The 24,706-nt window shown below is 38.9% G+C and overlaps 3 protein-coding genes across 5 annotated transcripts in view; 1 reads left to right on the top strand and 2 right to left on the bottom strand.

Annotated features, from left to right (window-relative positions):
- The window catches only part of bckdhb (branched chain keto acid dehydrogenase E1 subunit beta), a 67,728-nt gene extending 62,842 nt beyond the window's left edge, over window positions 1–4,886 (bottom strand). Inside the window, exons 1-3 of the mRNA XM_085422529.1 lie at window positions 4,504–4,886; window positions 2,124–2,201; window positions 1,862–1,930 (exon numbers count right to left, since the gene is read on the bottom strand). Of these exons, the coding sequence (XP_085278655.1) occupies window positions 1,862–1,930; window positions 2,124–2,201; window positions 4,504–4,681 (325 nt within the window). The 5' untranslated portion in view covers window positions 4,682–4,886. The remainder of the gene's footprint in view (window positions 1–1,861; window positions 1,931–2,123; window positions 2,202–4,503) is intronic.
- Window positions 4,887–5,465: 579 nt separating this feature from the next.
- ttk (ttk protein kinase) lies at window positions 5,466–17,729 on the bottom strand. Of its 3 annotated transcripts, none has more exons than XM_085422523.1 (25): window positions 17,602–17,729; window positions 16,436–16,523; window positions 16,131–16,353; window positions 15,942–16,048; window positions 15,707–15,850; window positions 14,036–14,147; window positions 13,872–13,953; window positions 13,631–13,746; window positions 13,363–13,450; window positions 13,072–13,180; window positions 12,743–12,968; window positions 10,886–10,992; window positions 10,185–10,328; window positions 9,895–10,064; window positions 9,520–9,665; window positions 9,134–9,260; window positions 8,745–8,837; window positions 8,474–8,631; window positions 8,185–8,336; window positions 7,941–8,065; window positions 6,944–7,018; window positions 6,671–6,847; window positions 6,402–6,498; window positions 6,232–6,317; window positions 5,466–6,149 (listed from the first exon to the last, which is right to left on the bottom strand). In XM_085422523.1, the coding sequence occupies exons 2-25, from the start codon at window positions 16,521–16,523 to the stop codon at window positions 6,081–6,083; spliced, it is 3,021 nt and encodes a 1,006-aa protein (XP_085278649.1). In that variant the 5' UTR covers window positions 17,602–17,729; the 3' UTR covers window positions 5,466–6,080. The 3 variants fall into 3 exon arrangements, with proteins under 3 accessions (XP_085278649.1, XP_085278648.1, XP_085278650.1); XM_085422522.1 differs by lacking the exon at window positions 17,602–17,729 and adding an exon at window positions 17,100–17,229; XM_085422524.1 differs by lacking the exon at window positions 17,602–17,729 and adding an exon at window positions 17,100–17,229 and having other exon boundaries at window positions 12,743–12,965.
- A 59-nt stretch (window positions 17,730–17,788) lies between these two features.
- ebag9 (estrogen receptor binding site associated antigen 9) lies at window positions 17,789–24,271 on the top strand. The gene is made up of 7 exons (XM_085422525.1): window positions 17,789–18,073; window positions 18,389–18,483; window positions 18,797–18,878; window positions 19,013–19,168; window positions 20,368–20,478; window positions 20,857–20,948; window positions 23,120–24,271. Exons 2-7 carry the CDS (start codon window positions 18,401–18,403, stop codon window positions 23,235–23,237), a joined length of 642 nt encoding a protein of 213 aa, XP_085278651.1. The 5' UTR covers window positions 17,789–18,073; window positions 18,389–18,400; the 3' UTR covers window positions 23,238–24,271.
- Window positions 24,272–24,706: the final 435 nt, after the last annotated feature.

Below are 24,706 nucleotides of genomic sequence, written 5' to 3'. Positions count from 1 at the left end.
CCTAATGAGCTGTAATAACATCAATGGGATGCGTCAAGGTTATACTCACCGTCCCTAAGAGTGGTTCCGCCGGAGGTCTCTTCTTTTTCAAGGAAGAGACCTCCGGCAGAACCAGAGGAACCTGGCTGTCTCTTTAATACAGTACTTTGAGACAGTTACTGATGTAAATTCTTGTGAATCAGATTGATCTCAATGAACGGACCTGTTCTGACCCTCGTTTTAGACAGCAATGTGCCACAAGGCATCTATGAATTATGGGTATTATAGCAGACTTATTAAGCTATTGCTCATTTTCCGTCACATACTGTATATTATGTTGCAGTGGTGTTTGTAAATATGGCCAAAATTTCAAATCAAGAGGTCAGCATCTGTGCAAGCAACCCTTGACTGCTGGAAGCTTAGGCTTAGCTCTGCTATAAATGCTCTATTTTAGTATTTTTGTTTCCTACTCTTGGCTTTCTATGACATCAATAAGGTCCCTATCAGGTCCCTAATACGCTGAGCTGATATAAAAGCCACAGCTCATAGTCTGTCCAATATAAAGGTGAGCCGATCCTATTCAAAGTGAGGAGTCAGGTCATGACAAAAGTCCAGTGTGAGTACACTGTTACCAGAGAGGTTGCAGGATTAAAGCTGAACAGACAACAAGTGTGGAAACAAAAACAGAAAAAACCCAGTCCTCACATTGCCTGGCAGTCTGTCACAGGTTATATGGACACTTGATTAGAAATGGAACAGAGGCATCATTAACATTATTATTGACACCCGATATTTTCTGACTATTACAAGTTAAAATGTTGACTGTCAGAGCTGTAGAGCAGCAGCTGCAGCATTACACTCTTTAAGGATTTGGATCTCAATGATCAGGCAAGATTAAAATTACAATTTTCAAAACTTTAACAATATACTGTTAATGAATTCAATAGTTGTGATAAAAACGATTTTTTAACTGCTTAAACAAATATAATAGTGGATGTCACAAAACAGTATTTATGTCTGTGGAGCTCTGCATTTCAGTGCCAAAAGTTTCAGTATATCTTGTCCACTGACTGCATTATACATTACACCTGTGCTTCTCCGGCTGTCACTGAGACTGCATACAGGCCAGATCCTCTTCACCAGGATCTGTCTGAACGACCTGCAGGATTCTGAGTGTGCTATTTAAGAATATCAGAAAACTTCAGAGAAAATAATGAGCCCCAAAAACAAAACTTATAACAGTGAGCTTCATACTATATCAGCTTCCCAGAGCAGTGGGTGGTGAGATTCTCAGCAGTGTTTTGCTGCCATCTAGTGGCAAAAAAAAAAAAATCACACCGACAACAGGTTACTAACATTTTTTTTCCTTTCAACTATTCAGGTGTCACTTTTGAGAGGGATTCTTAATGTCTACCGTGCATTTGAAGAACCTAAAGACAAGTCAGTCTTTGGTCACAGTGTAAGATTTAGCGGACTTTGCACTATTTCCAAGACTACAACGGGGCTCTTTTTGAGATTATTTTCCATGATGCTCGTAATTGTAATAGTCAAGGTGAAAAACCTTTAAACAATGGAAAAGAAACAGAGGGAAACAGAATGGTTACTCAATACTTCACAATGCTGACAGAGCACCCATTGTTCAGCTGCCTGAACTTCACCTTCCATGAGCCAAAACAAGCAAACGTCAATGAGGAAAAAGGCTGACTTAAGACAGCTCAAAATTATGTTCCTTACCACCAATATACCAACCAAGAACAACTTAAATTAGGAGGGAAAAAATTTTATGATTTTTTTGTGATGCCGTGCATTGGTACGCATCGCTGAAATCAGGTAAACCTCGTTTGTTTTAAGGTCAGCGTTAAAATAGAAAGCAGCATCTTACCATATTTGTCCCTCAGCCCCACTGTGCATCGGAACACTCCACCGAAGGCGACATCTTCCCCAAAGATGACTGCAGAGAAACAAGAGTACAATACAGTCAGCACCGTTAGTGCTCAAGTACGCAAGAGTGAAAAATACTGAAAACTCCTTAGATTAAGCCACTTTGAATGTTTTAGATTTCAATAACTTGGACAGCTTGATTCATACTTTCATGATTGTTAGGCAGCCTGGAGGTTTACAGAGTGTGTCTGCGTGCCTTTTACCTGCGGTAGGATCGCTGGCCAGAGTGTTGTCCAAGGCACTCGTAATGGACTGGAACAAGTTCATCTTCTGGGTAGGACCTTAAGGTGAAACACTTAATTTAAAAAAAATGAAGAACTTCACACATAAAAAAATACGTGTCTTAATGGTTTTACACAACTAGGCCTCAACTGAACAGGTACTGCAGGAAAAACACATCAACTGTGATTTGATTTCCTGTTTTCAATGGAGTACACACTGTGTTACAAATTAAAGAACACAAAAGAATAGCATGTTTTCAACAAGGGCAGGAAAGGAAAAAAAGCAAAGAAAAAATGATACAGCATGGTTTTACAATATTTGATTACAATATATTTTTGCAATTTATTGTATATTTTATATTACAACATTGCGATATTGTATTGACGCAGGCATGCCAAATATGGATATTTTAATAAATAAATTAAAGCACAACAAAAAAAGAGGGCTCAACTCGCTTGAAAGAAGGCAACCTTTCTGCAATCATTCTCAGACAGGTTGTCGAAGGTTTGCAAATAACTGCTGTTTAATTTATAAACGCATACAGATTGCCACCATGTTGCCATCAATCTGGATGAATATTTATCAATGAGCACAACTCGATAGGACCTGAGCCAACTGGCTACCAGCTGGTTGTATTCTGGTTATATTCCTACAGAACAGGAAGGCTGATGAGCACAAATGGAGTAGTGAAATGTGACTTTCTGTCCATACAGACAACAACAGATATGTGATTTATGAGGATTTATAGCAGTTAATTGCTGTATTTTTAAAAACATGTTCAAGAGTTGGCAACTTGACTTCACTGAATTGCAGACTGATAGTAGACTGACACCATCTTTTTTTTTCCAACAACAAAAAACAAAATAACTAAAATCTGATAACATTATTTTATTGGATAAGACAGATATTGAAAAAGTTTAACTCTGAGTACATAATTTGCAGTTGAAACAATTTGAAATTGAACTTTATGTTTTGAAATACTCAGCTTATTGCAAAATGTTAAAAATTTGGATTAAAGTATTGTGATAATATTGTATTGTGGGGTGTCAGGTGATTCCCACCTACAATTTTCAGTACCATGTTGTGATTCTGGATCAAGTAAAAGTATATTATAGAATAAGCAATCGGCTTAGAGCCTGGGACTAGATCACACTACAAGGAAAAATTAAATACATTTTTAGTTACTTCCTTAGTAGCAGCAGGTAGCTTTGAATGTTTTGTTTTCTCAGTTTTACACCAGGTGCCCTTCCTGAGCCAAGAGACAGTGTCTCCTCCCAGCATCAAACCAGAAATCTTTCACTTGTCTGGCAACAAGTAAGTCGAGGGCTGTTTTCTGCAATGGTGTGTGCTATTGCTTTGTTATTTCAGCATTCATTAACCAGGTAAAAAGACTGGACCCATTTACAAGAAGTCGTATGAACGCTGTGGCTATGAACCCACAAGATGCACGAGCTTTTCATGTAAGTGAAACAGAGCATCCTTTGGGGGGCCTAAACAAAGACACTGCATTAACCTCCTTGGACCTGGCGTCCACATATGTGGACATCACATTTTGGGTTATTTAGACCAAAATACTCAATTTTGCTCTACAAGGGCCTGATATCCACTTACGAGGACATTATACTGCTACTGTTCTATCAAAAAATTTAAACGAATATCCTCATACGTGGCTCTTATTTTCCTTAAAAACAAAAATAAGGTAAAAAAAAAAAAAAAGAAAATCTGGTAATTCTTTGTTTTTACATTCATCGGGCCCCAATATGCCCAAATATCAAAGAGAAATTAAAATGTATGTTGTGGAAGAGTTCGGGTCTTAGGAGGTTAAACATAAAATGTCCAAATCCCCATTTTGGTTTATTCTAGAATAAAATAATGATAATAATAATAATAATTTAAAAAAACACCACCAACAACACACTGGTGAGCCTTGCCGTCAAGAGTTGAGGATAATACTGTAGGATCCTTTCCATGATGAGGACAGCTTCACAACAGCTTCACAAAAGGACGATGAAGGTGGAACTCCAGCAACACTTACGGGAAGATGAACAACATGACAGTATGTCACAAGACCCTGATGAAGGCCACAAGACTTAAAGTCTTCCCTTAAGTGTTGCCGGAGTTCCTGCATTGTGAATTCTTTCATTCTCTCCATGCACCTTGGAAGTAGGTGAAGTTGTGCCAGAAATGTTTTTGCTCTGACTTAACAAGTAAACAGAAGACCCCACGTGCAGCTGTTTCACGCCCTTTAACCATACACGGTGTAATTCACGGTGACAGCTCATTTCTCGGTTGAACTGAGGACATTCCAGCGGTATCAACACGACCCGCTCCCCCATGTTAGCCGGTTAGCCAAACACTCACCGTACTGAGACGGGACGGGGTCAGGCTGAAAGGTAAAGTGTGCCGCATGCCTTCGTTGTGTTTTTGTGCGGGAGCTGCAGTTCGGCGACAGTTTTAGCAGCGTGGTCCCCAGGGAGCCGGGAGCGATGGAAAGTTTCGAGTTTGCACCTCGAAGGAAGAGCCGAGCAGCAGCCGCCATCACTGTTGTTATAAGTGAACAGGGAGGGCAAGATGAACCTACGACTAAAGATCGTCTATTAGAGCAAGCTCCCAATTCTAGCGGAGGGAATTGTTTCGCTCCCGATCAACTTCCGGGACTTTCCCAAAAGCTTCAGTAAACGACGCTGAGAGATTTCATGCTAGCTTGTTTAAAACAAATATTGCTATACTCATTAGAATACGAGTAGGAGAGACCCCACTCTTTGTGATTTCTGGGAATGGTGGCGGAGTGAGAGCTCTTTTCTTCCTGCCTCAGCCTCAGCGAGTGAGGCCGTGATTGGTCAAAAGGGAGGGTGGTGTGCGCAGTACGTACAGGTGTCTAAAATCGTTCACTAGACGCAGTTTCAGTTCTACGGAAGAGGATTAGGGCCACTGGGAAAAAAAAAAAAAAGTGGGCACGTCTTTTTTTTTTCTTCTTTTCCTGAATTCTGAGAAAAAAGTCAGAATTCTGACTTTGATCTCAGAATTTAATTCTTACTTTTTTCTCAGATCTTTTTTCCCCAGTGGCCCTAATCCTCTTCCGTACAGTTCCCTGTGATGTAATTCATTTATATATATTCATATGTATTTCATATATTATTTTATTTATCAACTCACGGTACAAATGTATAAGTATTTTTTACAATAGTATATGAAAATTTCTACATTTGTGTGTAAAGCATTTGTATTACAACTCGATAGTATTACTGCCCTCACAGGAAGAAGCTTCAGGTTCAAGAAAAAAAGTTTCTACATGTCAATGGAAAAAAACAAAGCACAAACTCTTATGGTACAATATAGTATGTTTATTGTATTATACTATACTGCACAAACTGATAAGCCAAAACATTAAAACAAACTTAAGTGAGTAACACTTAGAGATTCTACCATTCGTGTGGATTTCTGAAAGGTACTACCCACATAAATTCTGTTGCAGACCAAGCACATCCTGTAATGGCAACAGCACTCCCTGAAACTGCTCAGGAAGGGTTCAAAAACACACAGACACAAAGTTTTTTCCTGATCTCCTCAGAATCTGAAACAGCATTCACAGGATGCACTGAAACAAGCCAGTCAATTCCCATGGGACTGAAAGTCCATCCTGCAACCGACAGGATCCAAATGAGCCACTGCCAAATGTCTGGCATCTCTGACTACAGGTCAGAGCTTTTGGGGGGTTCTTTTGGTGATTTAAACAACACAACACTAAACAAGTAGTTTTAATGATGGCTAAATGGCTTGTGCTTATATTTACTAATGAGTAAAAATGAAACAATGTGCTATTTTGTTTCAAGAAAAACAAAGATATTGCTTTGTTTATCTCACAAAAAAAGGGAAACTTTAGTGGTTATGAGTGGTTTAAAAGAACCAAATCAGCCACAACACATTTTCCAGGGCAGTTAAGATGATGACTTTGCACACTCTGCAACATCCAGCTTCCTGCCACTGCTGCACATTCTTGCCAAATTCTGTGACGATGAGAGAGCAAAGTTAGCGCTTCAGAAACTTGTTTAAGAAGTCTGAGAAGAAATTTTGGGAAGTTATTCTTACATTAGCAGCTCGAATGATGCTGTTTGGAGACTGGAGGGCTGCGAGGTCTGTCAGGATCTTCTTAAGATCGTTGTTAGAAGGATATTCTGGAACAGAGTACAGGTGAATTTCTAACGTTAACCTGGCATCTTCTTAGTACACAAACTTGTTACTGATTGATGTACATGTACCGTGTTCAGGTGATGCTTGTGGTTTGAGCTGCAGATACGGATGCTCCAGCAGTTCTGCAATGGCAATTCTCTCTCTGGGGTTTCGTACCAAGCATCTCTGGTAAAAGGAAAAAAAACAAAAAACAAACAAAACAAAAGCTGAATATTTTTATTTTACATGACCTCAGTAACACTTCTAATAAAGACTCATCAACAATTGATTGGACAGAGTCTCATTTTAATGTGTGTAAAACTGTAACACAGAAGTCCCATCTATGGCATCGTTTCACCTTCAACACATCGAGCAAATCCTTCTCCGAGATGTCAGGAAACTCTATTTTATGGGAGGGATCGATGATGGCGTGCAGCTTGCTGATCTGGTTGGTGATGCTTTGGAACGGAGTCTTCCCGTAAGTCATACAGTACAGAATACATCCGAGGGACCACACATCACCTTTGGGGCTGATCTGTTGAACAAAATTAGCAGAAGGTGTCTTACCTACTGTTGCATTCTCGGTTTGGTTAGTGACTCTGTCAAATCAGTAAAAACGAAAGTAACACACCTTTGAGCGTGCTTTTCCTGTCTGGGATGACGTGTCTTTGATGGCTTCAGGGGGCATATAGTTCAGAGTTCCTACCTGTGTTGACAAATGATTACGTGTTACACATGTTAAGCCATTTTTCCCAACTGATTGACATCCTTAAGCTGAGCTGCAGCTTCAACTTATTTAACAGAACTTAAATCAGAAAACTGTCATTTTCTGTTGTCCCTCACAGTATGCTCATTTAGAGTTGCTTTGCATGGTTTGAAGTTCAAAATCATTCTTCTGTATCTTGGTGCAATCCCTGACTTCATCCAGTGTCTGAAGAGTTGCCGTTTTAGCTCTGCTTCAGCCTTCCTCTGATTAGCATTTTTACCCAGTGAAAAGCCGCTCACTAGATATTCTCTCTCTCTTTCCTTTAAAGACCATTCTGTTTTTTGAACTTCAGCAGGTCGTTTCAAAGATGCTACAATATACTTAGGACACCACCCCTGCAGAGATTTTGATTTATTAAAGCAAAAGAAGAAGAAGAAAAAAATCCTCAAAAAAAAAAAAAAAAAACCCACACAGGTGAAATAAATTTCTTTAACAATGGCTCTGTTGCTGTAACTTTCCCAGTAGGCCATGATCACAGGCCGACAAGCATCTGGGCCGCACCTTAGTGGAATGCACTCATTCATACATCTGTGTTATTAATTCAATGTGCTTTTTCCTGCGATGTCAAAACATCTGCTGGTCTATTGGAAGAAATGACCGTGGCCCTCCATCTATCTTATCTGAAAGACTCTGGAACAGATACCATTTGTAGCCTGGGACTGGAAGTATGCAGACATTGACCATGCTAACCAGAAAATGTCTGACTATCAGGCTATACTGGACAGTCTAGCACAGATATCATCACCCCTCTAGAGTCCACCAGATTGTTTTCCAGCAATTTCATTCCTTTGTAGTTTGATTGCTTGGGACCCAAGCTGACATGACACACGAGAGGTTCAGTGTATTAATTAGTATGACTTACTTGTGAATCCTTCATGATGCTCGTTACATCTGGTTGGATTCTGTTTGCGATGCCAAAATCGATCAGTTTCAGCGAAGCATTCACTATGACGAAGTTAGCTGGTTTCAAGTCGCTGTGGATAATTCCTATACAGAACACACATGCAGTGGTTAGCAGTGACCATCAGTTACTATGACATTTATGACATTTGAACAACACTGAAAGTGGTAGTCAACTGATAGTGGGAGGCACAAGAGAAATGAACCGTGTTTGTGGATGGTGTGGACGGCCTCCAGCATGTTCTTCCAGTAGAACTTCCTCTCTAGAGGGTTCACAGTTTTGCGCTTTCGCAACCAAGTGTTCAGATCCAAGTTTCCACACTCCATCAACATGTAGATGTAGCTGTTGGTTATTTCACTGAAAGAAACAAACACAACCCACAAAAAACACAACCATCAGGACATTTATTGAGGCAGAGATGTATACTTCAGGTAAACAATAGAAAAAAGGCTGCCTAATTTAAAAAATAATTTCTGGATAGGCTGTGCACTCACTAGTCATAGAGCTTTATAATCTGGTCGCTGTACTGCTGCAGGTGGTTCAGATGTTCAATTTCATTTTTGTAACTCTCTATAGTCTGGGCGTCGGCCTCCTCGAGGTTCACATATTTCACTGCATACAGCTGCTTTTTATGATCGAGCACCTGGTAAACCTGGAGGGGGAAAACAAGCAGTTGTTTAAAATACAAGATTAGAGGCCGACTGGACTGTCAGACTGTGGTGAAATGTTTTTGGCATTATGGGAACTCCTTAACACTGTTGTTACCTTACTCGATCCCCCGCGTCCAATCATCTTCAGAATGAAGAACTGCTTCCCCTTAATCGTAATGGATTCATTGGACAACGCACTGAGGGAAGCCTAAAATGAGATCCAAACAAAGATACAGTTTCCCATTAAAGTTGAGAGTAGTATTTAAATTACTGCTGATATTTCCAACTGACTGAACTCTGTCTACTTGGCATTCAAGTAACTGTTTACTGTTCAGTCAAGCTGGGGAAAAAAAATGTTTATACTATCAAGTGCTTTTCCCCACACACATCTAAAATCTTTAATTAAAAACAAACAAAACAAAACAGCAACAAAAAACTCCACAGTATGTTGTTGGTTTTTTTTAATGTATAAGACAAAACCAAAAGGAGGGCATGAACATATACCTGTGGTGTCTGGGCACACAACGTTTGATTTAGAGGTGTGCATGGCTGCTGAGCAGGCCCAGCTCTGTGTGCCGCTGCTGCAGAGGAAGACACTTCAGGGCCTCTCTTTACAACAGGAGTAATGAAGCTGAGAGGGGACAAATACAGGCATGCAGAGTGTGACATTTTATTTCAATAGAAATATTCTAGAATACAAAAGTATTAGCTTATTGATTTGAAGTAGAATTGACTTTTAGCGCAACTTTTTAGCACCCTACAATAAAGCATATATTTAAATACCGTTCCCAATGGAAACTAAAGAGCAGAATTACAGATATGAAAAAACACTTTTGCTTATGCTGCATATTTAAAGAGAGATTTCACAAATACCCAAGTCAGAGTATTACCTGTTAGCAGCTGGATATCTATTGCTGTTAGGCGTTTCGCAGACTGTTTGTGAGTTAGCTTTGGATGGAAGTTGGAGGGATGGTGTAAGGAAAGATTCTGCCAGACGAGGAATGGGTCTAGGTTCAGGGGGTGTTGTCTGTTTAACCTTATAAGGGGGAAAAAAAACAACAACAAAAAAAACGTTTAAGGTTTTGAGACATAATCAAAATAAATGTTTACATACATGTTCTAAGTGAAGATAATAAACACCCACCAAGTCTTTGGATATTTCACAGGGAAGACATAAGCTAACACCAGCTTGCATGTAGAAAAAAAACAAACTAAAATCAGTGTATCTAAAAATTTAGCAGTAGATTTAAAAAGGGCCATCAGACCTCAGGAGAAACATGCCGGTTGATGGAAGTTGGGATCTTCCACTCCGATAAAGGCTCCCTGCTCGCAGGTTTAGGCTGCTCTACCGAACGTCTGACAGGGACCCGAGCAGGAAGCTGTACTTCCTGGATTCCACCACATGCAGACATTACGGGAGCACTTGCTTGCAAATCTAAAAGAAATTTGGAAAATATATAATGCATTTAAAAAATAACAATGTATTTAAATTTAATTTAAATTTAAAAGCATGTTCAAGTTTTGACCCATACAATGAACTGACTTAGATCTCTACCTGTGGGAGGGTCCTCCTCACTGGTGGGCAGTAGCCGTTTCTCTCCAGCTTTAAGGTTATGTATGGCCATGTCCAGGAGCTCGGCTGGCTTCGCATTTAAAGTGTGGGCTTTGTGCAGAATTGAAGTTGCTTTGTTGACATTACCTAAAAAGAGGATAGTAGGGGCATAAATAAATGGCACTTCAATTATGTTTTAATGAACGATTGATTGATTAGTAGACATTCTTATGGCTAAACAACACAAAATACAGACAAAACTTTTCACTCGCTAGCAAATGTTTGGCATGCATTTTGAATAAACTATGCAGACATAGTGATCCATCGATCAGATCTAGACAAAAATCATGTTTCTTCCAGGTGTATATGGGACCTTATTGTAACAGATTACACTGAGATAGACATTTATTAAAGACATTGTGATTACTGATTACAATGATCTTTCTGTAATAAAGTTACACTACAGCAACTGGCTTCAGTTATGGCAATACTGTTTTTCTAAAGCACCGACTTAATTAGTTGCTTTTACAGCAGTACATTGCCGCTCTGGACTACCTATTATTTTTCCAAAGTGGTGCCACCTTTAAATTTAAATTCTTCAAGGAGGAGTCTTGAAGTTGTGCAAAACAATGTCCTTATTTGTACGAGTTGCTCCTTATTTTCAGCTTTTTGTTTTGAGAATGTGGTTCCAGAAAATTACATACCTTGAGAGACCTCAAACTGGGCATGTGCTATGTGGACAAAGGCAAAGGCTTTGCAGTTGGATCTTGCAACTATGAAGTGGTCCTGTGCTTCATCTGGATCCTCGATCCTCCAGAAGAAAAAGGAAACAATGATACACTTAAAGAGCAGTACTGATAGCTATCATTTGGTTGTGCCAATGCTTTTTTTTGGTGGGACTGAAAGGCTATGTGGACAGTTGACAGCACTGCAAAACCTTGGTCTTCTGTCAGTGGGTTTCATGATGTAGTCACCTGAAATGGTTTTCACTTCACAGTTGTGCCTTGTCAGCGTTTCACTGTGTAATTTCTTTCCCTCTTAATGGGGTTGGGACCATCTGTTGTGCTGTGCAGAAGTCAGGTCGGTACACAGCTGACAGCTCTATTTGACAACTGTTAGAATTCATATTATGGCAAGGACAAATCAGCTAAGTAAAGAGAAATGACAGTCCATCATTACTTTAAGAACTGAAGGTCAGTCAGTCTGGAAAATTGCTTAAACTTTGACTGTGTCCTCAAGTACAGTCGCAAAAATTATCAAGCGCTATGATGAAACTGGCTCACACAAGGACCGCCCCAGGAAAGGAAGACCAAGATTCACCTCTGCTGCTGAGGATAAAGTCATTCGAGTCACTAGCCTCAGAAACCACAAGTTAACAGCACAACAGATTAGAGCAGATAAATGCCACATAGAGTTCTACTAGACACATTTCTACGTCAACTGTTCAGGCAAGACTCAATCAGGTCTTTAGGGTCAAACAGCTACTAAGAAAAGCAACAAGCAGAAGAGATTAGTTTGGGCCAAGAAACATAGGGAATGGACATTAGACTAGTGGAAATCTGTGCTTGGTCTGGTGAGTCCAAATTTGAGATCCAAATTCAAGATCTTTGGTTCCACCTTTGGGTGACGCAGAAAAGGTGAACAGATCATCTCCACATGCATGGTTTCCATCGTGAAGTACGGAGGTGGTGGTGTGATGGTGTGTGGGTGCTTTGCTGGTGACACTGTTGGGGATTTACTCCAAAATGAAGGCACACTGAACCAACTTGGCCACCACAGCATCCTGCAGCGACATTCCATCCCATCTGGTTTACATTTGGTAGGACCAGCTGATCTAAACCAATTAAGATGGTTTGGGATGAAATGGACCGCAGACTGAAGGCAAAAGGGCCAACACATGTTCAGCATCTCTGGGAACTCCTTCAAGACTGTTGGAAAACCATTTCAGGTGACTACCGATCATTTCACAACATTTCAAGGAAACTTGCAATAAAGATATAAATTATATTATGTTTTATCAGTGATTGCAGCTTGCAGGCAGAAGATTTATTAGTTAAAACAAAATGCATTGCCTTTTCCATCTTTGTTTTTCCAGTGATAACCTAATTCAAAGTGTGAATTTATTGCCACAAGGTGCTAGCAGTACCAATGCAACCATAACGACAGCATTATATCCAGAGGATAAGTCAAATGTAAGTGCAAAAGCAGCCCAGGTAGTGTATTCCTTGTAACTCCAAGTAAAAGTATAACTTAACAATTTTTAATTTAACATAAAAAAAAATAAATAACAACCTTGCAACTCTTTAGGAGCCACATAATAAGATTCAAATCTAAAAATCTTGTTCCCACCTTTAGCAGAAATTTAGCAGAGTACTGTGCTTTGTTGAAAGCTGTTAAATTAGGAGGCTGGCATGTGGCTGAGACATGCTTGGCTTTGTCTCATTGTTTTGCCCACTGAGAAACATAAACGCATGGCTCCAACGAATCATTGATATCATGATTTAACACTTTTATAACAATTTATATTGGTATTATTGTGAATGATATGATAGGGCACTCACCCTTTTAGTTCTGCATATCGGACTAGTATTCTGGCGTAGGTGGCATTTTTGCTGTATTGTCTGACTGGCAGCTTGAAGAAAACTTTAGAGTAACAGTCCTTGAGCTTATTCAGAAGGTTGATGTCTGTGTGAGGGTTCCCTCTCTTCTCCAGGTTAGTCAGGTATGCCCAACATGACTCGGGAGAGTTGGAATTGATGACCTGATCGAAATTGTAAGTTACATCTGCTAGAAAGGAAAACAGTCATGAAAACAGAGAAGGGGACACAGTGTCTTTCATTCACACAACTATAGAAAATAAGATTCCACATGGAAATATGTAATGTAGTACCTTCCATTCTTGAGGCGTTCTTTGTGTAACATGTGTGAAGGAGAGTTGTGGTTGAGTCTATGGCTGCCTGGTCCTCCCAGGTGGATTTCTCTGGACTAAGAGCTGGTTGCTGAGAACACACACACACACACACACACACACACACACACACACACACACACACACACGCACAAAAGGATTCAACATTTCTTTCTTTGGCTCAAGCTAAGGTTCTTCACACAACAGATCATTAGAAACGAAAGCCACCAAGTGTGGAATTTGAGAGGTACAAATACGTTTATTTGTACTCACTTGAACACACACTATATCCCGATCCACAGCACTGTTCTTTGAGGAGGATAGCCCAAATATTGGGTTCATATTTGAACCAGATGTTTGCCTAAGACAGTGACACAAATTAAGCATGAACAAACCTGATATAGGTTTCATTGACACTGCAGGACATTACACGCAAAGTAAATTCACTTAATTACATATATTTCAATTGTATTTCTCAGATCATCCCACCCCCTGCCTACATTCACTACATTTTAACCAAAATAAATAAACATAAACATACCTGGACAAACTTGTGGGGATTGATGCATCGCTTCCTTTGGAGACCCTGCTATTATTGTAGTCATCATCATCATCCTTTTCTGGGATAGAGAAAGGTACTATGGGAACTCTTGCTGGCTACAAAGCAAAAATGTAAGAGCAGAACTTGGGATCCTCAAAGACCTTTTGGTAATGGGTAACACGGAACAGTTTCAAGTGAAAAAACAAACAAACAAACAAACAAACAAACAAACCCCACAGACCATTCCAACTGCTCTCTTGCGCTGAGATCCTGTCCTCCAGCCTGGTAGTTGGTCATCTGGTGCTCCACCAAGGGAGTCCCTCCTGAAGGACAGAGAACAAAAAATGTCAGATGTTCCCCCTTAGAAAAAGCCTTCTGGGAGGTTGAGAACCACTTTATTCTTACCCCGAACTAAAAATACTTGAGAGCTGCAAGTCACCTGTCCCATCTGACGTTCTGCTTACTTTTTGTAACTCTGAGCCTTTTTTGACAGAGTCCTGTGCATCACTGTTTGGTACTGACAGAAAGAAAACACAAAATATTTAGAAGAGAAAAGCATGATTGGGAAAAGGGCATTATTACATTTGAGCTCTATTGTGACTTTCTACTAGGGCTGAACGATATATCGCATTTGCGATAATATCGCGACATGATCAAGTGCAATTTTCTAACCACAAAGGCTGCGATTATACTGCGATTATAAAGCTGTCCAAATTACTACCATATCCCAGAATTCATAGCGCGGCCCAGCCAAACTCCAGTTTCCAGCAATGGCGGCCGCTACTAAGTTTTAAAATTACTCATACTAATCTTTCTGGGTCACAAAATAAACTTTTAACATATTTTCAGGCGAGAAAGTAGTTGTGTAAACATCAAATATCTGCTCGGTTTATCAAGATATCCCATATTTGCAAAAGTGCTTCGACGTTTTCAGAGGCGTCTGCTACCCACCAGCTCGACAGCTAGCCGGGAGCTCGAGGGTTACTGATGCGGCCGAGAACGGCACAATTCCCGGCACATCATTTTCAGATCACCGCGGAGTTTCGCTGCTCGGGTTAAACGTAATATATAAGTCACTTAGACAACCTAAAAATGTTATTGTTGGGCTTTTTTCAGTGTTTTGTTTGTTCGTGAGTAAATCGGTTTGGCTGAGATTAAAGTTATTAGATTAGATAAAATAAAACTTTATTAATCCCCCGGGTGGGTTCCTCCTTGGTTTTCACACAGCTGACTAAACGTCAAACAGAAAACTTATTAAACAGAAGTATGAGACAGTCGAGAATTTACACCAGTGTCTGGTTATATTTTAGATAGCAAGAAGCAGACGGCCGAGTTTATTAAACTCCACCGAGACAGCGGTGACGCTAATCAGAACTAGACCGTCCAATTTCACGCCTTTAAATTTTAAAGGCGTGTTTGTGTGTGTGTTTATACAATTGCTATTATGTTTGCACTTTATGTGTAATGTTACTGACTGCAGAGATCAGTAAGATGTGTGTATTTTTTATTTATTAGTTTTATTTATTTAATATTATTTTTTAATTGAATGACTGTCTAGTAGTTCACAGATGTCGAAAAACTGAGTGTGGTAAAGCCACTGATTTTTTTTATGTATATTTCTGCAATCTGCACATTGTACTGACTTTCATTTTAATGTTTACACCAGGGTTCCTTGTCAGCACTTTATGCTCAGATGTTTGTAAGCTAAAAATAAACTATTGTGTATGTTCAAATATACTGTTGTGATTGAAGAAGTTAAATAAAAATGTCAGTCATCAATTCATGCATCACCTCATGTCATCATAACAGAGGTCTGTCTTCCAGGAAAGAACAGTTTAAAATTAATGTAATATAGTATTGGCCATACTATATGATGTATTGCTTGTCTTTGTTTAATAATACAGAAGACAAAGACCTTAAAAAATAATCGCATATCGCATCGCAATCGCAATATTGGGGCAAAAAAATCGCAATTAGATTATTTTCCATAATCGTTCAGCCCTACTTTCTACTGCTGGACAGTCAAGTCAAACAGCAACATGTATATAATGACACAAGATAAACATGAATGCTCACCTGGTAAATTTTCCTTATCCTCTGAACTCCATAGTTGTGCTTTTCCATTCTGAATTCTTCGCAAAGCAGCCTCCAGCTGTTCTTTCGGTTGGGCACCCACCTGAACAGCATTCTGCAATATGTAGATGCCTCTCTTTGCGTTGCCTGGTAAAGTGTTAGAGATTAAATTAAATATTCTACATAGCATTTCTTGAGAACTGGCACATGCTTTGAAGGACAAACATCACATGTCTACCTTGAGAAATCTCAAACTGTGCATGTGCAATGTGGACAAATGCAAAATTCTGGCTGTGGGACCTTGCCACGTTGAAGTTAGGCTCTGCCTCACTGACATCTTGAATTCTAATAGAAAAAAAATAAATAAATGACCCAGTGAATGCACAGATGAAAATATAATTAAACCAAGAACAGCATTTCTACTCACGCTTTCAGCTCTGCAAATCTGACCAACATCCTTGCGTAGCTCTCATTATGACAGTGTTTTCCCAGTGGCATATTGGAGAACACCCTGGTATAAAAGTCAATGAGCCTGGTGAGGTGATTACTATCCAAGTGAGGGTCTCCTTTTTTCTCCAAGTCCATCAAATATGAAAGACATGATTCGGGTGAGTTTGAGCCAATGACCTGGTTAATATTGTCTGTGTCATCTGTAACAAGCACAAAGTGTCACAGTTATGCACGGCAATGTAGACATCTGGCATACATGACTACTTGTTAATCCTTTGTTACCTTCATTGAGATACTTTTTAATTTTGTTAAGCTTTTGATAAAGCATGGCAAGTTTCTGCTTTCTGTCTGTGTGCTCCTCTTCCTCCATCTGAAATGATGAGTTCAGTCAACACAAATAACAAATGAGCCCAAATGAATATAAGCATTTTGCTTGAATAACAAGAACACAAAATCCAGCACAGAAAATGCAATTTAATGTTAATATGACGCGTTTATTAACAGTTATTAATAATGGGGAGCTAGGACTGCAGACATTTAAAAAGAAATCCAGAGCTGTTGTTAAAGGAGTAACCAACACTGAGACAATTCTCAGTATTTAATTAACATTAAGTTACCAGTTTTGTGTGATTTCTCATTCTAAGGTGAGGAATACCTAGAAGGTACTATATGCTGACTTGGTGAGCAGCAAGAAATAACCTAGATAACAAGTTGAAGACAAGTTACTGAACAAATGCTTTCCTTATAAACCTGGATAGCTTCGTGTTTACAATCGGGGCTAGCTCATTTTCCGGCTAGGTAGCATGTAGCAATTTTGCTCAAGATAACTTGCTCATCAAATCTCCCCACTGTGCCGAAGACTCGCGCACTCAAGTGAAGTTAAACACGCATTAGAACACTTTTAAAAACATGACGTTAAAGTGCAGTAAAGCGAAAACCATCTCACCGTGTTTAGGCCTGCCACAAAAAAGTCTCTTGCGACGGGAATTACAGCACAATACACAGGGAAAAAGGCTCGACTTCAACTGCCAGATTTCAAATATGCCGCTTCCGTTGGCGTTGTGTATTGATTGGGTCTTTGTGATGACGTCACGATGCGTTCAGTTTACAAACAAGCAAGACGACAATAATAAAGGATAAATATAAGGGAGACGCGTGTCTCTCTAAACGTTTTTTGAGAAGTATCTATAGATATTTACCAGCGCGTTGTAATTTTTATAAATACTTCTAGTTTGCATTTTGAACGTGTATAAATTGAAATATGCAAATATTTTTCAAGAAGGGGCTCAGAGCCGATGTCTGATGTAATCTCGCTGTCCTCATACGTGTCCTGTATCACCCTCAAATACTTGTCTACCACTTTTGACTTCCTCATGCAATACCACAGTTCCTTTCTTGGCACCCTATGATGCTGTATATGCTTTCTGTAGCTCCACAAAGACACTGACCTTCTCTATATGTGACCATCAACTCTCTCAAAGCCAGCATAAAATCTGTAGTGCAGGTTCTTCGCCATAAAGCCATACAGTGCATGTCTTCTCCATTCTCTCCTGTATTACATACTCTCCCTTTTTTTTCCAACAGCACTTGAATACAGCACAATCACGCTTCCTGTGTTTCTGCTCCTCCCAGTTCAAAGATGGCAGCCATGGGACAGAGACGAGAGACGACACAAATTTAGGACTTTTGTCATGAAACAAAACTGGGTTGCGGAGCTGATACCGCTATTGTTTTGACATAACAGTGAATTAAACTGTCACCGCCAATGTGTCGTCGTAGGAATAGTTTAAAAGGGTTCAGAAATATGTTTTCCTGTGGGCTAAGCTAGCAAGCAGAGGTTAGCAAATAAATGAACTTGTCTCTTCTGCCACACAAGAAGGAAGCAGTTGCCTTTCATACAGTCTATTGGCATCTTATAAGGTGAGTTTGTATCTTTTTTATGATTGTAGAGACGCATATTTTATTAGTAGGTACAGCTCGGTTGTTTTCATGAGTAAAGAACTTGCATTGTTAACGTTAGCCTTAAGCTCGGTCTTATTCTATGGTGAATAAATACGGGTTCGTATTTCAGTGAGGTGCTCGTGGCACGGCTCTCGAGATTAAGCGTTTATAAACGCTTACAGATTTTGTAAGTCCTGTGTAAATATTCGTCTGCTTTGCTGCAAGTGGAGCATACAAGTCATGTCCGTACTTGCAAAATCAGATGCAGAAATCTTTCCTTTTCTTTCCCACCAGCTCAATTTCATCATGGCCATCTCTCAGTTCCGTCTTTTTAAGATCTGCACATGCCTAGCCAGCTTTCTTTCTTTCTTTAAAAGGTTAATATGCAGGTAAGCACAAATGCATTGTCCATTACAGCATGTATGAGACCTTTATCTTTACACTACTACGATATTTTTGAAAATAAAATAGGAGATATGGATTTAAAAAATATTGTTCTAGCTTTATGAAACTCACAGCAACTCACAGCATTTACCACGATTTTTGCATGCATCAGCACCACAACTAGAGATCCTTTTTTGTGCATGTGCTGGATGCAAGGTTGTCACAATGCACAGTAAAGAGATTTGATTGTGGTGTTCTGTAATGTGCAGTTTCTGCTTTTTATAATAATGGAGAGTTTAATTTCATTGTGTAACACAGGACTGGAAGGGGCCGCAAACTCAGTGGTGATCAAATAACTCTCCCAACAACAGTGGATTTTTCATCATCTGTACCAAAACAGGCATGTACTGCAGCAGTCATCAGCAACTGCTTTGAGAAGAGGCTGCCATACAGGAGACACAATTTTCTTGTTTTCATAAACAAATAACTTTCAGGCACTATTGTGTTTTTATTAGTTTATTTTTGTCTGCACAGCCAGAGATTGAGGAATGGAGCTCTTGGGATGAAGAGGCTCCTACAAGTATTAAGATTGAAGGTGGCAACGGCAATGTCTCCCCTCCACCCAACGATGTAGATGAAGAGCCGGACTACTTCAAAGACATGGCTCCCACCATCAGAAAAACACAGAAGGTATGTCTGCAACAAGTCAAAGCAGTTTGTGCCGTGTCTATGAAAGTGTATAACCCCTTTAAATTTGTCTTTTATTAAGTAAACTTCACCTGTGAGGCTCAGCTCCTTAATTGTGGTGAACTTTGACAATGTTTGCTGAGTATACACAATTATACCAGTGTAAATATGACAGAAAATAAGGTGAAATGTAATAGGGCCACTCTATGTCATGGAATTTATAGTTTGTTTATGTGGTTGGCTTTTTTTAACTGAAGAGTCGTAGGTGTCATTACAATGTCAGAGATGGAAAAGCGGTTATTTTTGTAAATGAGGAAAAACTGTAATAGCAAAAAAAAAAGAAGCCGTGACTATTGTGTTTGACTTAAGCAAACATGATACAAAATACAATGAAGATGCGGAAAAAAGTTGCCGCTTCAAAGGGAAAGGCTACTATTTGTTTTCCAACTGTTTTAAATGGATCCATGCCACAGAAAATTCTAAGAATAATATTATAACTGTAGCTGGTGTCAGGCTACTTACGAGGGGCTGTTAATAAAATGTATATTCTATTAGAAACTTAAGAGTAGCATCTAGAAGTAATTTGCACAAACAGTGTCGATCTTAGTCTTTGTTTTTTACTCAGTTTAGAAATGGGCAGATGTAAAACAAGAGGAGACACGCAGTGCAGAGTTTCAATTATGTATTCCATTGCAATATTAAAACTTTAGCTTTGATTTCCTGTAATAACAAGAAATGGCATCTAATATATAACTCTATTTGTTTGTTTTTAGCAAATCTATTTGTTTATTTTTAGCAAATTCTTAACTGTTGTCTAAACCAAGAAGCATGACATAAATATTCTGTAGGCATCCAGATACAGTAAAGAGTAAAGGTTTTGCTATTAATGCTTTGAATGCGATCAAATGTTTCTTGTGATCCAAACCCATGGCTTTTGATTGAAACGTCTTCTTTTGATACATAGCCTGATAATTCCTGCAGCCACTGATTAGAAGTTGTTTGAGTGCAGAAGTAAAGTGCTTTTAAAATGTTGGGTTTGTCATTTCTAGACATACAATTTTTGTAGTGTAACAGTGTGATTGCTTGAAAATCTCCCATTCTCAGCTTGTCCTTCCTATTAATAGTTGAGCAGCGATTCAACATTAACTCCTTTTACTTTGACTCTAAGCTCCTCTTCTTTTTTTCTGGTTTTCATATTGAAGATTGTGTTGAAGAAAAGGGAACCTTTGAACTATCTGGTGCCTGATGGCTCAGCAGGCTTCTCCAGCAGGTTGGCAGCCTCTCAGGATATGATGACTTTCATTCCCCCCTCAGTAAGTTACACTATTGTTGGAAGACTGTTTATGTTTTACACTCTGTATGCTAATAATTGTATAATTATGCAGGAGAAGTTGTTGGCCATCAAAGGAAAGCAAAACTTGTTTTATCAGTAAATAGGCTTGTGAAAAAAATTATTAAAGCTGCAGGACTTGAATCTTAGAAAACCCAAATGTCAGAATGACTCAGTAAGCCTTCAAAAGAATGCACCAATCCCCTTCTCTTATTCCACTGATTCAGTAAATTTTGATGCAGTTTGCAACACTCTTGTGTGAACTGACGTTTATGATGTATTAGACATCAAAGGCTCCCGACTAAAATGTTATCATAGTGTTATCTCTGTATATAAGACTACAAACTGTCAATTTCCACAGGCTGAACTGGGTGAAATGGACACCTGGCAGGAGGACACAAATGCCTGGGAGGATGAGTCTGATGCTGCCTGGGAGGCAGAGGAGGTGCTCAGGTAAATGGGTCAAGAGTTCATCTGCTTCTATATACAGCAAATACCAGTTTGCTACCTTAACTAACCAGTTATGACACAACAACAGGAACAAGGAGTGTTTTTTATGTTATTAACCATGTTAATATACAATTCCAACACATTGTCATTGAACCCAGATTTGATTGCAGTAAAGACTGAGGAATGCACAACAACAGGTTTCATGGCCACATACAACAATCTGTCTGTATTTACACAGAAAAACATTTTTTACAACACAACACAGTTGTAAAAGATTATTATTCACAATCCTTGTGTTAATGCACACCAGGTTATAGTTGGATTTCTTAGCTGTCATCTAAATGACCCCAAGTAGATGCCTCCTGTGAAATGCTGTTTTTTATTTTTTATTTTTTTTTTAATTGTAATTTTTTGCAGACTAGGGGGAAATTATGTTAAACAAGAGAGTGATCAAACCTTTTATTATGCAAACACATGGGTCCCTTGCATCTCTTCCTCACACCTCCTACCAGTGAGGACAGAGGTGTCTAAACTGAAAAATAAGAAATCTTTGCTTCCAGTCTTACAACAGAATTTCTTAATCTTGGTGTAAAAAACATAGATTGTTAACATAGCTGGTTATTAGCAGTTAATTCATATTTAGTTCCTCTAGTTTCCTTTAGCTTATCCTCTATTACAGGGGTCTCAAACTCGCGGCCCGGGGACCACTTGCGGCACACGTCACCGGTGTTTGCGGCCCTTATATTGACTTAGAAATATAATACAGTTTGGTCCTTGAAGTTACTTTTTTTGTTGGGGAGTATTTATTTGTTGCTGAGTGCAATGTTAAAATAAGTTCTTTTATAAGCAGAAAATTATCTAATATGAAGGCAATATGGGCAGAGAGTACAAACATATGTTAGTTCAGTAAGAGAGTTATTTGTAAAGAGAAAAATTTTCGCTAGCAGTCAAAAACTAATGTGTACACTTATGCCTGCATTTTTATTTTGTTAAATATGAATAAAATTATAGCAGAAGACCTTTCACGCGTGTGGCCAGAAAGAGAGTACCAGAGTACCATTATGTGGTAGTTCAATGAATGGCTTCAGTTAGTTAAGAGTGAGGAAAAAGAATTGCGTTCACGTTTGCAATTTTGTCTTGTTATACAATATATTAAAAGGAAAAAAAAAAAAAACCCACTGTATTTTCAGAAATATTTTTGGGTGTTTTCTTGTTTGTTTGGGGTTTTTTGTACTACTTGAACACTAAAGTGGATTGCCAATGAGATGACAGTGCCAGCAGTGGCCCACAGCTCATATAAGTTTGACACCCCTGCTCTAATAGATGGTGTTATTTGTTCAGATTAAAAAAACAAACAACAACATAGCTCTATAAAAGTATTTTAATTTTTCATTTGTTTTTATCTCACACAACTCAAAGAAGTCTCGTGAGCCCATTATGCTCGCCGTCTCTTGTCCTCGTGAACGGCACTGCACGTCAACAGTGGTCTCGCATCCGCTGCCGAAAGCTGCACTTTGGCATTTCAGTTGTTTGTGCACCTCACGTCTTTGTAGTTAGAACACGAGTGTACAATGTTGGGTTTTTTTGTTTTGTTCTTTTGGGAGGGGCAGGGGGTTATTGTTGTTAGTTAGTTTTTTGTTTTTGTACTGCTATTTGATGATCACTACAGATGTTCAGGTATTCACAGATTATACAGATACAGATGACTTTGTGGGAAACCCCAAACAAAAAAAAACTATTTCTTTGCTTCTGGTTTTGACTTCTCTTCCTATGCTTGCACTGATGTGGAAGATTTGTCTGAGTGATGACCTATCATTGAGTAGAATACGCCAGCCGGTACTCGCACCCTCAGTGCTGGTATAAAATGATATCGAACTGTGGCGACATCACTGTTTGCACACAACATCAATACAGCGAGAATAATGGGCCCATTATATTTCTTCTTGCAGTCATCACTTTTCTAAATGTGTATGTTCATTTCATGGCCACCAGATGGCAGTGTTTGATAATACTTTGTCAGCAGTGGCACAAAAAGCAGGGTTTTGTTTTCCCCCATTCTCAGCTGACCTAGCTTTTGGTGACATGCTTTGGTGTGACATCACTTCCTGTCACCTATTATTTTTATTATTTTTTTTATACTATAATTTTGTGTTTTGCTTTTGTTTTTTAAACAGACAACAGAAGATGGCTGAGAGAGAGAAGCGCTTCATGGAGCAGCAGAGGAAAAAGATGGAGAAAGAAGCCCAGAGAATGATGAAGAAGGAGCAGAAAATTGCCGTCAAGCTCTCATAACATTTTAAAGAGGCTCACTTTTGAGCAATTGGGGGTGGGGGAGGGGCAAAGATGCTAGCTCTGTCTTTAAAGTCACCAAACCTACCAGGATTCTTACTGTACACTACTCACATGTTAGCAGATTGTCCTCCTCCTTTTTTCCACCAGCAGCATTTTAGTGTGTTTTCCATCTGCAGCGGCATAAAACATGGCAATGTTGAGGGCAGCGGGTATTCTCACTCTTCATGTGGCAGGGTCATTTTGGTCTTTAAGGGAGATTTAAGGGAGATTTTGTTAATACCATCCAGATCATTTTAGGTTAAAGGTCAGAAGTGGCTTTCTGAGATAATGATTAAATCTGTTGGAAAATCTTCCATTTTGGATTTTCCAGGAACATTTGTAAATAAACCGATACTTGTGCTACCTGTTGAAACATACACAGGGAGTACATTTCTCTCTTTTTTTGTAATTTTTACAACCTCAAAAGGCAAGGACGTCTAATTTATTTTATGCATCATTGAATACCAGTGAAATCCCTTGGTTTGCTTGTTTGTTTTTTTTTTAAATATTTATGTCTTTGTCTGACAACTGATCTGTTCGCTGTTTCTTTTCTTTTGTTTTTTTTTTTTTTTAAATGAATGATGCTTTTATATTTCACATTATCTCCCTGTGCTGTATGGCCCTTATTTCGCTGGAAATCTGCATTAAAATGAAGGCTGGAAATTTTCAAAGTGCGTGTGGATACATGATGGTAGACTAGAACGTAGCCAATGCAGATGTTAGCTGTGGGTTCCCATGGTAATCTCACTGCATCTCTCTGCCATTCACTCATTTTTGTCAGCCCTTAATATTGAAGGAGAATTTCCAGTGATCGATGCGTCTTTTTTTTCCCCTTTTATCTTGGGGGAGGAAATCTTACTCTGCTGTTAAATAGTTGATGAATTGTCTGCAGAGACCCAGTACTTAAAATACATGGGTCATCATCACAATGGACACTCATACAGTAATCTTGGCAAATAATAGGCTGATGGATAAACGTTTCCTAGCACATCATTTTAAGTAAGTGCTTCTGACTGAGCATCTTGTTATGCATCATTGTAATGAAATTCCCAGTCAGTGTTGTCATGGAAACATTGGCAAGTGCAGATACAGCATGTGTTCATCCATGACTTGTGATAAATGGTGCAAAGCAAGTCAAAGAAGACATATCTGGGTTAATATTATTCAATGATTTACTGACAAATTTTCTGTTAAAATTTCAATGATAAAATGAATATGAAAATAATTAGAGCATGAATAGATTCAAGAATGAAATTAAAAGCAGGTGTGGATTTATTTTCTTTGGAAATGCCCTTTCCCCGTTATTTTCACTGAGAAAGGCTGCATGTCATGTTTTCCTTTTTAAATTTTGCACGTCGTGATTTCTTTTTTTCAGAAATTAATCATTAAAATCCTGTTTTCACACATGCTTAATGGTAAAAATAGCAGTG

This window comes from Rhamphochromis longiceps, linkage group LG11 (assembly GCF_057381845.1).
Source record: "Rhamphochromis longiceps isolate RC_006_pf linkage group LG11, R_longiceps_female_GT1.1, whole genome shotgun sequence".
Classification (NCBI taxonomy): Eukaryota; Metazoa; Chordata; class Actinopteri; order Cichliformes; family Cichlidae; genus Rhamphochromis; species Rhamphochromis longiceps.
The sequence above is the reverse complement of the archived record's forward strand: the minus strand, read 5'-3'. Positions and strand labels throughout refer to the sequence as shown.

Excerpts from the sequence above, each read along its gene's own strand:
- ttk (XM_085422523.1), bottom strand. The coding sequence starts at position 16,523 with ATGGAGGAAGAGGAGCACACAGACAGAAAGCAGAAACTTGCCATGCTT. Across the intron at positions 10,993-12,742 it reads CGATATGCAGAACTAAAAGG|GATCGAGGATCCAGATGAAG; the intron begins GTGAGTGCCCTA and ends TTTCTTCTGGAG. Across the intron at positions 9,261-9,519 it reads AGATATCCAGCTGCTAACAG|CTTCATTACTCCTGTTGTAA; the intron begins GTAATACTCTGA and ends GTCCCCTCTCAG.
- ebag9 (XM_085422525.1), top strand. The coding sequence starts at position 18,401 with ATGGCCATCTCTCAGTTCCGTCTTTTTAAGATCTGCACATGCCTAGCC. Across the intron at positions 19,169-20,367 it reads CCATCAGAAAAACACAGAAG|ATTGTGTTGAAGAAAAGGGA; the intron begins GTATGTCTGCAA and ends TTCATATTGAAG. Across the intron at positions 20,949-23,119 it reads GAGGCAGAGGAGGTGCTCAG|ACAACAGAAGATGGCTGAGA; the intron begins GTAAATGGGTCA and ends TTTTTTAAACAG.